General features: G+C 48.3%; 1 protein-coding gene across 2 annotated transcripts in view; it reads left to right on the forward strand.

Annotated features, from left to right (window-relative positions):
- Positions 1-8,745, forward strand: part of Pacs1 (phosphofurin acidic cluster sorting protein 1) — a 131,884-nt gene extending 123,139 nt beyond the window's left edge. For both annotated transcript variants that reach the window (XM_048457925.3, XM_048457926.3), the window contains exons 17-24: positions 64-174; positions 703-805; positions 1,386-1,428; positions 3,564-3,606; positions 3,787-3,922; positions 5,799-6,025; positions 7,125-7,244; positions 7,337-8,745. In XM_048457925.3, coding sequence (XP_048313882.2) covers positions 64-174; positions 703-805; positions 1,386-1,428; positions 3,564-3,606; positions 3,787-3,922; positions 5,799-6,025; positions 7,125-7,244; positions 7,337-7,452 — 899 coding nt within the window. In that variant the 3' untranslated portion in view covers positions 7,453-8,745. The remainder of the gene's footprint in view (positions 1-63; positions 175-702; positions 806-1,385; positions 1,429-3,563; positions 3,607-3,786; positions 3,923-5,798; positions 6,026-7,124; positions 7,245-7,336) is intronic.
- Positions 8,746-15,485: the final 6,740 nt, after the last annotated feature.

Consider the following 15,485-nt stretch of genomic DNA (forward strand, 5'->3'; position numbering starts at 1 on the left):
GGGATAGCTGCTTCCCTTTTTCTTCTACCCACTAATCGTTTACTCTGGTTTTCCATCTGCCAGGTTCTCATCCAGTGGCCAAATACTTGGGCTCAGTAGATAGTAGATATAGCAGCACCTTCCTTGATTCTGCCTGGAGAGACCTGTTCAGTCGCTCAGAGCCCCCAGTGTCAGGTAAGGGCCCCTAAAGGAAACTCGCAAAGAGTGAGGCTTCTGGTTCCCCCATGCAGCTGAAGAGGGTGGGGAGCAACCTTATTCCCATTCCTATAGCTCTCACCCCTTTCCCAGTTGGTATTCATTAATGTAGGTATACCCTGTGTGACCCTCTCCTCAGGATAGCTTCTGCCTACAGCTAAAAGTAAGGAGGTCATATGGCTGGTACATGGGCCAGCTCTGCTTGAAGAGATGAAATAGGCAACGGGGAGTGCCACTGATATAGTCTGTTGTTGAATGAGTGACACTGTTCCAGCAGGTGTCCCCATACCATCCACTGGTGATGCTAGCATCAGAGTACTTAGCATCAGCTAAGGTCAGGGAGGACTGTGCTTTGGTTTATGAGTCCTTTGATGCATGGCCAAGAGGATCTTAGAATTGTTTCTTCATCTCAGCTCTGAGGACCCTGCCTTGGGGACTTAGGGGCCTCTCTGAGGGGCTGTATAGCTGCACACTAAAATGGACACGTCCCTCCTGGCTTTTCTGCAGAGCCACTGGATGTGGTGGGTCGTGTGATGCAGTATGTCAATGGAGCAGCCACAACGCACCAGCTGCCTGTGGCCGAAGCCATGTTAACCTGCAGGCATAAGTTGTAAGTCCAACATTAGGAGTTTTCTTAAAAACGGATTAGGTAGCCAGACGGTGGTACCACACACCTTTAATCCTAGCACCCGGGAGCAGAGGCAGGCAGATCTCTGATTTCAAGGCCAGCCTGGTCTACAGAGTGAGTTCTAGGACAGCATGGGCTACACAGAGAAACCGTTTCAGAAAACCAAAGGAGAAAACAAACAGACAAAAAAAAACAGATTGGGTATTTTAGAGGAACCTTGAATCCTTTTGTTTTTCATATTTTCCTTTTCCACAATTCCACTTCCTGTCATAGACAGGACATGCCTGACTCCTTATAGCCTCCATGCAGGTCGCTTCCTCCTCACCTGGGCCTTCACCTGCTTAGGCATCAGTTATTTCCTCCATAGTGATTGAAATCAGCTGGCAAGTCTGAGCAGTGCTGTTTGCCTCTGTTCTGTGCTCTCCACTCTGTCCTCAATGAGTGGCCTCCCTGCAGTGTGACAGGAAGCTATAGCCTTGTGTTCTGGACTCAGTGTGGGAAGCTTAATTGTCCAGCACTCTTGCAAACCCACTAATTGCAATCCTTTTCTATTTCCCAACAGCCCTGATGAAGACTCCTATCAGAAGTTTATTCCCTTCATTGGTGTACGTACTTGCCCCTCTCCTCCAACCCCAGCCTCCCAGCCTTCTTGCTTTCCTTCCATACAAGAAAACGCTGTCCATGACACAGTGTTCAATCTAGCTAAGGCTAGCCTTGAACTTGTGATCCTCCTGCCTCAGTCTCCTAAATGCTAGAATTACAAAGCAACATCCTTTCCCTAATCAAGAACTATCCCCAGATTAGTTATTGGTGCCTCCTGTTTATTGTACCAAGCCATGAACTTGGGGCCCTATATCTCTGGAGCTCAATCCACAGTGTGGCTTCTCCCGGCTCAGAGAAGAGGAGGTGGACTCAGAAATAGTTAAACTTTGGCATTCTAAAAAGTCTAGAACCAGCTACCTCACAAGGTTGACTTTAGAGAAAAGCCTCCCTGATGCAGATTTATATATTAGTGAATTAGTGAAATTCAAGTGAATTTATCTTGAAATAAAGAATCTTGTGATACCTTTGATTTTTTTTAAATTATTTATTTATTTATTATATATACACAATATTCTGTCTGTGTGTATGTCTGCAGGCCAGAAGAGGGCACTAGACCTCATTACAGATGATTGTGAGCCACCATGTGGTTGCCGGGAATTGAACTCAGGACCTTTGGAAGAGCAGGCAATGCTCTTAACCTCTGAGCCATCTCTCCAGCCCTGATTTTTTTTTTTTTTTCATTTATCAGTAATTGAATCTCAGGAACCTAGGAGTTCTAACCCTACAGAGGGCTAAAACCTGGTGTTTCCATTTGGAAAACATTCTGATTGCCCTTCAAAGTTGACTTTTATCTCCTATAATCTTGAAAATATCTCACAATCTTTACAGGGAAAGAGCAAAGCAGGCCTGGGTTTAACTGTCCCCGTCCTGATTGCAGAACATCTAAGGATGTCCTGAATGGTCACATCCAGGGTGACTTAGGTCAGAGTAGGCTTATTCTGACCTTTCCAGCCACCTAGTTACTCACTGCCTACTTAGCCCTTGGAAAACTCCCATAGCTTGTGGCAGTTCAGAATCCTGGCTGCCACCTGGGCTGACAGTATAGCTGCTGCCTTCGAGAAACTAGGAACATGAATTGTTAGTCTCTGGACTCTCAGAACCAAGTGAGACACTTAAAGTTTTCAGCCATAGCTCAGTCACAGAGCACATGCATAAGACCCTAGGTTCTGCACTGGGCAGTGGTGGTGCATGCCTTTGATCCCAGCGCTCAGGAGGCAAAGGCAGGCAGACCTCTGAGTTTGAGGCCAGCCTGGTCTACAGAGTGAGTTCCAGAACAGCCAGGATTATTACACAGAGAAACCCTAACTTGAAGACAAAGGGAAAGGGAAATGGACATAAAAGATCCTGGGTTTCATTTGCAGCATCTCAAAAGAAAAAAAAAAATGGATTAACTCACAAACTGCCAGGGGTGCTAGAGAGGGGTTGGCTGTATTCAGAAAACCCCAAAGTATCCTCCAGGAGCCACCTGAAAAAGGCACATGGTCTCTGCTGTAGCAGCCCCAGCCCTTGGCCTCCTGTCCAACTGTTCTGCTACATAGACCGTCTCCCAGTGTCATGACACAGACACCCCCCACCTCCCCACCCCTGGTCATTTAGAACACAAGAATATATTAGCTAGGTTGCCTCTAGCTGTATCTTTCTCTGGCCACTAGAGGGCTCCCTCCATCCTTTCCAGAATACTCTGTCCATGTCAAATTCTTGAGACATCCCTCCTAGGTTACTTCAGTTTCCAGGAAAGTGGGAAGTAGGAAAGCTCACTTGCCTTGACACAGGCCAGTTTCCTAGGCCCCTGCAAGGCTGTTCTTAGAAGAAATGAGGTCAGGATACTGCCCTCAAAGTAGTCTCTGCTCTAACCCCCAGAGAAGGGATGCCAAGTCTTATGGCCCACCTCACAGAACTTGACTTCTTTTCTTTCAAGCCCATGAACTATTATTATTCTTTTTCTTCTCCTTTCCTTTCCTTTTTTTTTTTGTGGGGTGTGGGTCATTTTAAATACTAGACTGTTCCAGATATGTGAAGATTTTTAGTTATTGACAAAACACTATGTAGTCATGGCTGAGGTGCTGGCCATCTGTTAACAATTGGATTTGGACTTGCTACCCTGACAGAGGACCTGATACATGTTCCTTCCCTCCAGGTTGTGAAAGTGGGGCTTGTTGAAGACTCGCCGTCCACCGCAGGTGAGCTAGAGCTCCTTTGATCCTCTGAGTGAGGGTCACACTTCTCAGGTCTTCCGGGCTATAATTGGTTGAGTTGAATAAGAAGGCATGCGCCCCGCTCCTTCAAGATGCCCTAGGGTCCCCTGAAAGGAAAGCACACTTCCTGCCACCAGTGGCCAACTGTGTTTGTCCCTTTGACAGGTGATGGAGACGACGCACCTGTGGTCAGCCTCACTGTGCCCTCCACGTCACCACCCTCAAGCTCAGGCCTGAGCCGAGATGCCACAGCAACCCCTCCCTCATCCCCATCCATGAGCAGTGCCCTCGCCATTGTGGGGTAAGGCTCTTCCCCAACCCTGTCTGTCCTGCCATGTTCCTCCAACCAGGCCCACTCCCTTCTCGGGCATGGCACACAGGCACAACACAGCCACCTGGGTGAGAGCACTGGCATAGATTAAAGTTCAGAGTCTGAGACATTGCAGGAAAGTTCAGTGAAGTTTGACGCTTCTTGCTTTGTCTTCACTGCATTGTTGTGGGGTCAGCTGGGGCTGTATTGACAGAGTGACCCCCGTGGGTTATTAAAGTATGGTTCAAGTAGCTTCCTACAGGACCTAGGGCAGTAGTTCTCAACCTGTGGTCACAATCCCTTCCACAGGGATCACCTAAAATGGTCAGAAAACACAGATTACATTACAGTTCATAACAGTAGGAAAATTACAGTTATGAAGTAGCAATGAAAATAATTTTATGGTTGGGTCAGCAAAACACGAGAAACCGCATTATGAAGGTTGAGAAGCACTGTGCTGGAGCTAGAAGAATGGTGTGGGACTGTGAGTCAAGGATGCCTGGGTTAGGTGGCACCCCATCCTGTGTGCACTATGTTGGCTTAAGCAGGTTATTGAACCTTAGTTTGTGCTGTGTGCAGAGGTGAATGAGCCAGCTCACAAGGATGTTGTGAGGCCTGAGTGGCAACGGCACTGTCAGTGTGGGAATTGCCTCAGAGTGGCTGACACTCTTTGTACCTGTCTCATAGGAGGCCCTGGAGCTGTAGCAGCCAATGGCTCAGGTTCCAGACTGGGCCTACAGTGTTGAGATGGCAAAGACCTTGTAACTGAGATGGCAGGGAGTGGTGGGAGGGAGATGACATTAGGATTCTAGGTATTTAAAGTTGAGGAAGATGGCCAGCAAGCTGCTTTTCTGCCATATCTGAGGGAGGACAAGCCTAAGTAATGAGGTAGAGAACAAAGAAAAGCTGGGTGTGGCCAGGCACGGTATCCAACATCTTTTCACTCTTTCTTCTGTCTTCACTGTTTCCTTTCCTCATAGCTGCCAATAGGGAGGCGTTCCCAGTAGGTTTCAGGTGTGCCCATGACCGTTCTTCTGAGGAAGGAATGGGCCCCGGAGCTAGGGTCCAGCCCTTCTCCTTCCATCCTCTTCATGGTCTTCTGCTGTCCATGGAAGAGACAGTTTAGGAACACAGCCACATTTTGCCTCAGTCGTGTAGACTTCTAGGAAGCCTGCTTTCTCCTATTTCATCCACTGCCTGAAGGGCTTCTGTCCAACTTGGATTTCAGGACTGTGGAACCAACCTCTACCTTGACCTCTTTTCTCATCCAGTTTAAGCTTGTCTTTAATGGAGCCACCAGCAGAAGAAAAAGTCAGATGACTTTCATAGCCTGGATACCTATTGTGTCTGACGCCTTCTTTCAAGAAAACACTCCATTTTCCCCCAGGAGCTAAAATTATCACTGAGCTAAAAGTGCCATACATAACCAAAAGTGCAGGGCAGCATCCGTTGGCTCCCAAGGCGGCTGTGAAGCCATGGTGCTGCTTCAGCCCCTGCCCGCTGCTTCTCTCCAGCCATCTGCCTACTTTGGGCATTGGCTTTGCTTGCATGTGTGTGTGTACATGTATGTTTGTGTATGAGTGTACATTTTCACAAATCTTTCTGTTCTGCTTCCTTCATTTTGTGACAGTTTTGATTTTTCTCACAGTGACTTGGGCTTTTATCTTCTTTGGCTTTGTTCTCAAATCACCCCAGTTCTCCACCCCCACATGAGCAGGTTCTATGTTGCAGGCAGAAACAGAGCCAGCTGGCTGGCCTTCCTCCCCATCTCCTGCTCCCAAAAGCAGTATTTTCTATCCTTCATTGCTCCCATGTGGTTAGGCATTAAGGTCAAAGCCAATATCTTGTTTTTATTTCACTTCTCCAGGAGCCCAAATAGTCCATATGGGGATGTGATTGGCCTCCAGGTGGACTACTGGCTGGGCCACCCTGGGGAGCGCAGGCGAGAAGGTGACAAGAGGGATGCCAGCTCAAAGAATACTCTTAAGAGTGTATTCCGCTCGGTGCAGGTTTCTCGCCTGCCACATGCAGGGGAAGCCCAACTTTCTGGCACCATGGCAATGACTGTTGTCACCAAAGAGAAGAACAAGAAAGGTAGGCCAGGGAGGACACCAGGCCAGCAGACTTTGGTGGCCTCCCTCCAAGTCCCTGTCCTAGTGTCTGGGCAGGAATCTGCTTCTGGATAGAATGCATGTATTAGTATGTAGATCTTGAGATCAGCCTAGGACCCAAAAGCCAGCTCTGCATCTCCTAGAGGACAAGGCCACTGCATTAGGATGGATGTGGGATGGCCCCCTCCATGGCCACCATGGTTTTAGAGCAGAACACTCGTGCCAAGGGATGGTAGCCATTCCAGGGAAGCTTCAGAAACGAAAGATCTGATGAGGATCTGAGCCTGGAGGTACACATCTGTAATCCCAGCATTTGGGAGACTGAGGCAGGAGAATTACAAGTTCAAGGCCACCTGACTACATAATGAGACCCTACCTCAAAATAATTACATGCACACAACGCACACATGTACAAAAGTGGGAAGGAGCATACAGCCCATTGTGAATAAGCGGGGAGATTAAAGCATCCAAAGCAGAGTTGTGGAGTAGTCGTGGGTCCTGTGCTCCAGAAGCGTGACACACTGTAGCTCCAGGTGTGCACCTGCAGTGTATGTCCCAAATCTGCCCCTACAGAAGATCCCGAGCAGCTGTGCTCTATGAGTCTCTCCTCCCTCCAGATTTCTCCCAAGGGCTGCACGCCTGGCTCACCACTAGACTGGCATAGGGACCTTCCAGAAACTCAGCAGGGGCCTGCCCTGCCTACCCTCCTCCCAGAGTAGAACCAGCTGGGAGTACTTCCACTGCTTCGGTGGAGGTAATGCAAACATCTGCCACTTCATCACTCCTCAGCCACAGGCTTGGTGAACTGGCCCAAGGTGCCCAGAACACCCCCACTAGAAGAGACCTGGGAGACATTCTGACCCCAGGGCCTCACTGTACAGGTGAAGATAGGCCCAGGCAGAAATGCAGAATCTTTAGCAAAGTGACGCAGGAGTTTAAAGTTCTTCACAAACAACCAGGGCCAGGGAGCTTGGGGAGCATATTACCTCCCCATCCCAAGCAAGAAGGAAGCAGATGGGCTGGGAAGGAAAGGGATGGCTGCTTCCCAAGTCTGTGACAGGTGGTTCCCGCTGCCTTTCCAGTGCCCACTATCTTCCTGAGCAAGAAGCCCCGGGAAAAGGAGGTGGATTCTAAGAGCCAGGTCATCGAGGGCATCAGCCGCCTCATCTGCTCCGCAAAGCAGCAGCAGACCATGCTGAGAGGTGCGATGGTGGTGAGAGCAGGGGAGGGAGAAGTAGGGAGATGACTTAGCTAGCCCCTAATCTTCCTTTTCTTCCTCTTCTCTGTCACCCAGTGTCCATCGATGGAGTTGAGTGGAGTGACATCAAGTTCTTCCAGCTGGCTGCCCAGTGGCCCACTCATGTCAAGCACTTTCCCGTGGGCCTCTTCAGTGGCAGCAAGACCACCTGAGACCCTGCCTCCCAACCACTCCCTCCTGGCACTGCCACCCAGCCTCACCACCTGCAGGCAGGGAAAGGCGAGCAAGCCCCGGCCCAGCCTCCCTTTCCCAGCACTGGGGCCTGCCTCTACATGCCCGGTCCTGACGGACACTGCCACTGGGGATGCAGCCCTCCCCTCACTGCCCAGCCCATCTCTGGACTACCCTTCTCCATCCTGTTCTAGGCCCAGAGCTGGGTGGTTCTGCCTTCTGGTGCCCATAATCCCTATAATTGAATAATCTGAACCGTCCTTCCCGTCACTCACCCCTTCTGGAAATGAAACACCTGGAACACTGGTACACAGGGAGACAGCCCAGCACTTTACCGTAGCCTGGCCACCAGGCTCTATTTCCAAGGCTCTTCTGTTAGTTGCTACACACCCTATCTTCCCTACATGATAACTGTTACAGGGGTGGGGCCTCCTACCATTCCTGTGACCTCACCTGCACCACAGTTTCCCAATAGAGTTGGGGGGACACCTGAGCATCCTGACGTTTCTGGGATGGAGGGCCTTCCCAGTCTCTTCCCATGCATGATTTCCTGCCACCTCAAGTCCATGTGGACGTCTTGTGTCCTGAGTGGTGTCTGGTTTTTTTTTTTTTTATTTCTTTTTGTTTTGTTTTTTGTTTTTTTTGTTTTGTTTTGTTTTTGGTTGTTTGGGTAACTTGTCCTGTGCACTGGTCCTATCCTTGAGGCTCCTTCCTTCCTCTGCCTCCTCCTCCCACCTAAGATAACTCTGTGGTTTCATGAGGTAGGAGGCAGCAAGCCCTGCCCCCCAACATCCATTGTCTGTGACTCGTATCCAGCCATATGTCTCCCTTTCCTGTGTCAGCTTGCCTCCCCTTCACTGCTCTGTCTCCTTACTTCCTCCGTGGCAGGGCAGCGGAAAGAAGCCCATCTCCACCAGGTCTTCCTCCAGCAGCTGCCTTCCCTCTCTGCCATGGATGGGTCCCAGACCTACCTCAGCCTCCTCATCAGTGTCTTGAGGAGAGGCTGAGAAGGGGCAGAGCCGGCCCAGCCTCCATGCCCCCTGGCATCTCTGGAGCTTCTCTGTTGCCCTTTCACTGCTTCTTAGCAGTGTGGCACGAAACTGCACTTGGAACGTGTTTTCTCATTCTCCACAGCCTAGATTCTTCACGTCCTTCTCCACTGCCCAGCCCTACTGTCCAGAGTGTCTCCTGGCTGGGCCTGAGAATAAGTGGGGTGGGAAGACTGGGGCCATGTTGGGTTTTTTTCATTCAATAAACTGGTGATTTCTTACCAACTGCCTTGTGCTTCTGCCCCTCACTCTGTTACTGCAACCATCCACCCTCAACAGAATAAGCCAGAAGCACAAGTGGGAAGGAGTATGCTTCTGTGTCCCTTCATTGTGGAAACAGGAGTGAAAGTGGCTGCCCAGTAGGAAGCAGGCAGAAGGGTGGGTGCTGTTCCCATGTTAGATCCTGTTTTTCTCCAGACCCCACCTCCCAAGGCAGTGGCATATACACCCGTCCCTCCCTTCTAAGTCCAAGTGGTCTTTGCTCTGGCTGGAGGATGGTTTGGAGCCTGGATCTGTCGTTTATTTTCCTGTTGTTCCTTGACCTGAGATGGGGGTCAGCATCCTAGTTTTGTTTTCCACTACTGTTATAAAGTACCCTGACAAACCAGCACTCGGGAGGCACGGGCAGGCAGATCTCTGTGAGTTTGAGGCCAGCTTGGTCTACAGAGTGAGTTCCTAGACAGGCTATGCAGAGAAACCCTGTCTCAAAAAACAAAGAAAAAAAACTAGACACCACTACCAATGTCCTGGGTGTAACTCTTCTACACTCCCAGGAGCCCAGACACAGAGCCTTCCTAGAGGTACCCAAAATGAAGGCTCACATGAAAGAGGAACAAAACTTGGCCTCACCATGCAGGTGTAGCCCCAAGAAACAGCAACAAATGGGCAGACTGACAGTTACTCCTATAGCCTGTGCCTAGAAGCCCTGCTGTGAAAAATCCAGAGCCCAACCGGCTGAGGGACAGACTTTCCAGGGTGGTTAATAGTATTTAACTCCTGAGAACCAGAAGCCAGTGAGGGCTGGGAAAAGTGCCTCAGAGAAGACTGGTGAGCTGTCTGGGAAAGAACACTTGATGATCCCTGAAGCCCATGGAAAATGGGAGCCGGGATGACTTCATAAAGCTATACTCTCCACAGCAGTGACACCCGCGAGAGCCCTTCAGCAGAGCTGCTGTCATTTCACATCGTTTCAGGCTGTGTCCTTTAGAGACCAAGCAGAAATTCCTGCTGACCTGGGCTGCCGAGTCAAGGGTCTCTTCCTGCCTTGCTCCCTGGCCCTCCCTCACTGCCTAGCCTGAGACACAGGAACTTGGGCTCATGCCCACTCTGGACCATGAGTACACTCACTGGGGTCCAGTGATCCTGCCCCCCTCCCACAAGGAAACATCCAGGACCAACAGGCTTAAGCCTGAGGGTCTTAGAAACAGTCACAACTGCTCTGATAACAATGACAGCTATTGCACTCAGAATAATATCTATAACAGCTGCTTATGCCCCATCACAAAAGATGCTTTTCTCATAGGCATGAAGGAACAGGGAAGAGTGATTTGGAGCCACAAGGAGAAGCGAAGCTGGGCAGGAACAGTTCCTTCTGTCAAGCAGGATACAGCAGCCCTGGCCTAGACCTTAAGATGAAGAAACACAGTCCCCAGGTTGTCAGAGACCTTGTCTAAGGACGGGGTACATTTTGATGAGCAGGTAAAGAAGACCTATGTAACCTGCACCAACTCTACACTGACTTTTATCATATTTGGTGTGGGGGGGTGTTGAGCACACGTGTGGAGATCAGAGGAGACTTTCCAGGAGCTGGTTTTCTTCTTACACTATGTGGGTCCTACGAATCATCAGGTTTGGCAGCAAGCACCTTTAGTTGCTGAGCTAGCTCACCACTAATTTTGGTTTGGTTTGGTTTGGTTTTGGTGTTTGTTTTTTTCAAGACAGGGTTTCTCTATGTAGCCCTGGCTGTCCTGGAACTCACTCTGTAGGCCAGGCCTCAAACTCATAGAGATCCTCCTGCCTCTGCCTCCTCTGGTGCTGAGATTAAAGGTGTGTGCCATCACACACCCAGCTCCATTTAAAATTTTCAAAGATTTTTTTTAAATAATTTTTATTTTATGAGCATTGATGTTTTGCCTGCATGTTTGTCTATGTGAGGGGGGTCAGATCTTGGAAGTTAGAGACAGGTATGAGCTGCCATGTGGGTACTGAGAATTGAACCTGGGTCCTCTGGAAGAGTAGTCAGTGCTCTTAACCACTGAGCAGTCTCTCAGATTTATCTTTAATTATGAGCAGGTGTGTGTGTTTGCATATGAATATGCATGTGTATAGGTACCCACAGAGGCAACAGGCCTCAGATCTCCTAACTACTGAGTCATCTATCCTCCACCGCCCCCATTTTTATTTTTTGTGTGTGGTTTTTTTGTTTTGTTTTATTTTACTTTTTGAGACAGTCTCACTATGTAGCCAAGCTTGGCCTTGAATTTGTGATCCTTCTGCCTCAGCTACTGGAATGTTAGGATCATAGACCTGTGCCACCATAATGTGCAAGACTGAAAATACTTATTTTATCTCCCAACTGCTGTATCCAAGGAAAGCTTTAGTAGCTATTCTGTCTCTCTCTCTCTCTCTCTCTCTCTCACACACACACACCCCTCCCAGGACATTGTCTTTGAGCCAGGCCTCTGCCAAGTGCTTACATTCGCTTTGTGAGTTCTCAGAGAAGTCATCTGTGCATTGTTGTTTGCTGCCTCCTCCACATGAAATCTTTGATCCCAGCACTAGACCCTCACTAGCTTAACCACTGTGTTGACAACCTAGGTCCTACAACCATTTCAGCCCTCATCTGGCCGAAGCAGGACTCTGATACACTACTCTTCTCAGTCTTGGTAACCAGTGCCAGCATACATCCTGTATTCAAGCTTACCAGAAAATGTACCCAGTCGATCAGTGACCTGTGTCCATACAGCAAACTTGAAGGACAGCTAAAGGAAAGAGACACAGCTCCGCTGATAAAAAGATATGCTATGTTTGAGTTCTCATACATAGGGACTCAAGGTTAGCAGAGTTAAGTGGACAGTTGTGATATGATTAGAAGCCCTCAGGAAGGTATCTAATCCAACCTGGAGGGGGAAAAAAGGTCCAAGGGTTCACAGGAAATAGTACCTGAGTGGTATCTTAAAAATGCTTGAACAAGGTAGATGTGCTAGGCACAGGAAGCAGCATGTATAAAAACCATTGGGGGTGGGGGTGACCTAATCTGAGAACCACTGGTGATTCCAAGCCACTAAAAGGCAGTGGAAAGCTGAAGAGAAAAGTAGAGACAAACCATGAAGACCGGTGGCTGCCACCACCGCCTAGATGTCTGTATCTGTCTTTACTGAGCACCTGCAATGTTCTGACCCCATGAGACAAATCTTAAACTGCTATGTCAACCACCACATGATTCAGCTTAGCACGTGGCACTGGCAGCTGGCTCCAACCTGCAGCAGCGTTTCTGTACAGCACCTAACCTACCCCTTAGATGAAGGTCACCATGAAGCTTTGTTGACTCTGTGTTCTGAACTTCCTTTTAAAGCTTTTTCAGGCGTTATGTGGATAAACGTGGCCAGACATGGGACACCAAAGTAGTGATGGATCACACCTTTAAACCCAGCATTAAGGAGGCAGAGGCAGGTGGATCTCTGTGGTTGGAGGCCAGCCTGGGCTACAGATGAGTTTTAGAATAGCCAAGACTACACAGAGAAAACCTGTCTTGAAAAACCAAAAAAAAAAAAGAAGAGGAGGAGAAGCAGCAGCAGCTAAGCATGGTGGCACATGCCTTTAATCCCTACACTAGGGGGAAGGGTGTTGGCAATCTCTTGTGAGTTTAAGGATAGCCTGGTCTACATAGTTAAGACCCTGTCTGTAGCAGGGTATGGTGGTACACACCTTTAATCCCAGGACTCAAGAGGCAGAGACAGTTCTCTGAATTTAAGGCCAGCCTGGTCTACACAGTGAGTTTCAGGATAGCCAAGGCTACCCAGAGAAGTTCTTCTGTCTGGAAAAAACAAACCAAAACAAAAGACCTTGTCTGAGAAAATGAAAAGAAATAATATACAATATACTGAGGATGTATACTAAAGGAAGTGTGTAGAACAACTTCAGAGGTAGAATAAGCAGGGTGGATAGTTAGAAAGCCGGTCTAATGCCTAGGGAAGTAGTACACATCTGGAATTCCCCTGCTCAAGGGTGGGAAACAGGAAGATCACAAGTGCAAAGCCAGTCTGGAATACAATGAGACTCTCAAAGCAGGAGGGTAGTGAGGGAAGAGGGAACCTAGGGGAGGAAAGAAGAGGAAGGGAGGGGTAACAGCAGGGCTGAAGGAGAGAAGATTGAGGACAGGACTGGCCATCCGCCCCACATGTGCAGACTTGAGAATGAGATTGTACAGACATGAATGCTGTGCCATTCTGAGCGGATTGGGGTCTGACTAGAGCTGGGACTCTGGGCATCTCCCCTGGCATGCTGCAGAGCTGAGATGGGAAGAGGGACACACAGTCCTCCATCTTTCCCACACCCACTCCTGTAAGCCCCAGATCCCTCCGTGTTTGTTTCTGTTTGGGCTCACCTTTCTCTCTGCCACCAATCTCAGTCCCTGTTTCCTCTCCAACAACACTGTAAACAAAGACTGTCCTATCTATAGTTTACACTTTTCTTCCTGCCCCTGCTTCCTAGTACAGTCTGTCGACTCGTAACCTTTCTGTGTAGGTGACAGCACGTATGAGGAGCAGTGACTGTGGCTGTGAAGTCTCTGTGTTCCACTGCTTTCCACCCCCAGCAAGGCAGCTGTTAGGTAAGTCGTTACTCAGACGAAGAAGTGGGTAGAAACAACAGCACCCTAAAATGCCGCACAACTAGGAAACAGAAGTGTGACTTTGACTTCAGTGGAGTCTGACCCCTGTGTTCTTATTCTGTTATTCATGTGTATGGGTACTCTGCCTCCATATATGTCTGTGTACGACTTGCATGCAGTGTGCTGAGGCCAGAAAAGGACATTGGATTATCTGGAACTAGAATTACAGAGAGTTGTGAGCTGCCTTGTAGGTGCTGGAACTCTAACCTAGGTCCTCTGCAAGAGCTGTTAGTCCTTTTCACTGCTGAACCATCTCCAGCCTTTTGTGTTCCATCTTGAGCAGGGTAAGAACCCTTCCAGCCTGACTGGGAATTCACAGGAAGGGTATAAGCAGATTAGCCTTGTGGCTGCCAGGACAGAAACCAGAGGCCTTTCCTGAGAGCTCTGGGTGGACTTGAACCTGACTCAGTTGTAGAAAAAGCGGACAGTTAGAAATGTCCAAACCAGGCAGTGGTGGCCTCGCCTTTAATCCCAGCACTCAGGAATCAGAGGCAGGTGGATCTTGTGAGTTCAAGGCCAGCCTGGTCTACAAAGTGAGTTCCACGACAGCTAGGGCTGTTACAGAGAAACCCTGTCTTGAAAAAAAGAAAGAGAGAGAAAGAAAGAAAAGGAAATGTCCATAGGAAAGGAGAGACACTTCTTTAAAGGGTTGCCAGTCTTGAGCACTTATGGTGAATCCACAGAAGTTTCAAGTAGCATCAGACCCTCAGAGACAGTGCCCCAGTTGCTATGGAACAATCTGTGCACTGTAAAAGTGCATTACTCTCATTGGTTAATAAAACGCTGACTGGCCTATAGCTGGGCAGGAAGAGATTATACATAGAAACTGTCTAAGAGTTTCTATTGCTGTGATGACCACAGAAACTCTTACAAGGAAAACATTGAATTGGGGTGGCTCACAGTTTCAGAGGTTCAGTTCATTATCATTGTGGTGGGACGTGGCAGCATGCAGACAGACATGGTGCTGGAGAAGGAGCTGAGAGTTCTACATCTTGCAGACAATAGGAAATGAATCGTGACACTGGGAGATATCTTGAGCATAGGAGACCTCAAAGTCCTCCCCACCCAGTGACACACTTCCTCCAAAAAGGCCACAACTCCTAATAGTGCCACTCCCTATGAGCTTATGGGGCCAATTACATTCAAACTACCACATTCCACTCCCTGATTCTCATAAGCTTATAACAGTATCATAATGCAAAATGCATTTAGTCCAACTTCAAAGGTCCCTATAACCTATCACAGTCTCAACAATGTTTAAAAACCCAAAGTTCAAAATCCCTTCTGAAATTCATGCCATTTTGTTTTGAGACAGTGTTTCTCTGTATAACAATTCTGGCTGTCCTTGAACTCACCCCATAGACCAGGCTAGCCCCAAACTTACAGAGACCCACCTGCCTTTGACTCCCAAGTGCTGGAATTAAAGGCATGTACTACCACCACCCAGTTGAAATTCATGCAATCTCTTAACTGTAATCCCTTATAAAATCAAAATCAAGGACTAGAGAGATGGCTTAGTGGTTAAGAGCACTGACTGCTCTTCCAGAGGACCTGGGTTTAATTCCCAGCACCCACATGGCAACTAACAACTGTCTGTAACTCCAAGATCTAGCACCTTCATACAGATATACATGCAGACAAAATACCAAATGTAAATAAATTTTAAATTATTTTAAAATCAAAATAGAAAAACAGATCACATAAGTCCAATATATAATGGCACAAAATACACATTATCATTCCAAAACATAGTGAAGGGAGCATAGTGAAGAAATACTGGACCAAAGCAAGACCTAAAACCACTAGACTCTTTCTCTGTTCCCTCCCCACTCCCTTTATCTGAATAAACTCCTCACTTAAGCTGTATCTGCATAGCATGCCTGTCCCTCACCTGCCCTGGGCTCTTACTCACTGTGGTTTGGACCCACCTGCCAAGGTCCCTCTCATGCAGAATTATAATGTGGGCAAACTTCAAACTCTGCATCTCCATGTCTAATGTCAAAGCGCTCTTCAGATCTCCAACTCCTTTCAGCTTTGTTGACTGCAACACACTTCTTTGTGTGTGTGTGTGCGC

Source organism: Myodes glareolus, chromosome 7, assembly GCF_982192425.1.
Source record: "Myodes glareolus chromosome 7, mMyoGla1.1, whole genome shotgun sequence".
Classification (NCBI taxonomy): domain Eukaryota; kingdom Metazoa; phylum Chordata; class Mammalia; order Rodentia; family Cricetidae; genus Myodes; species Myodes glareolus.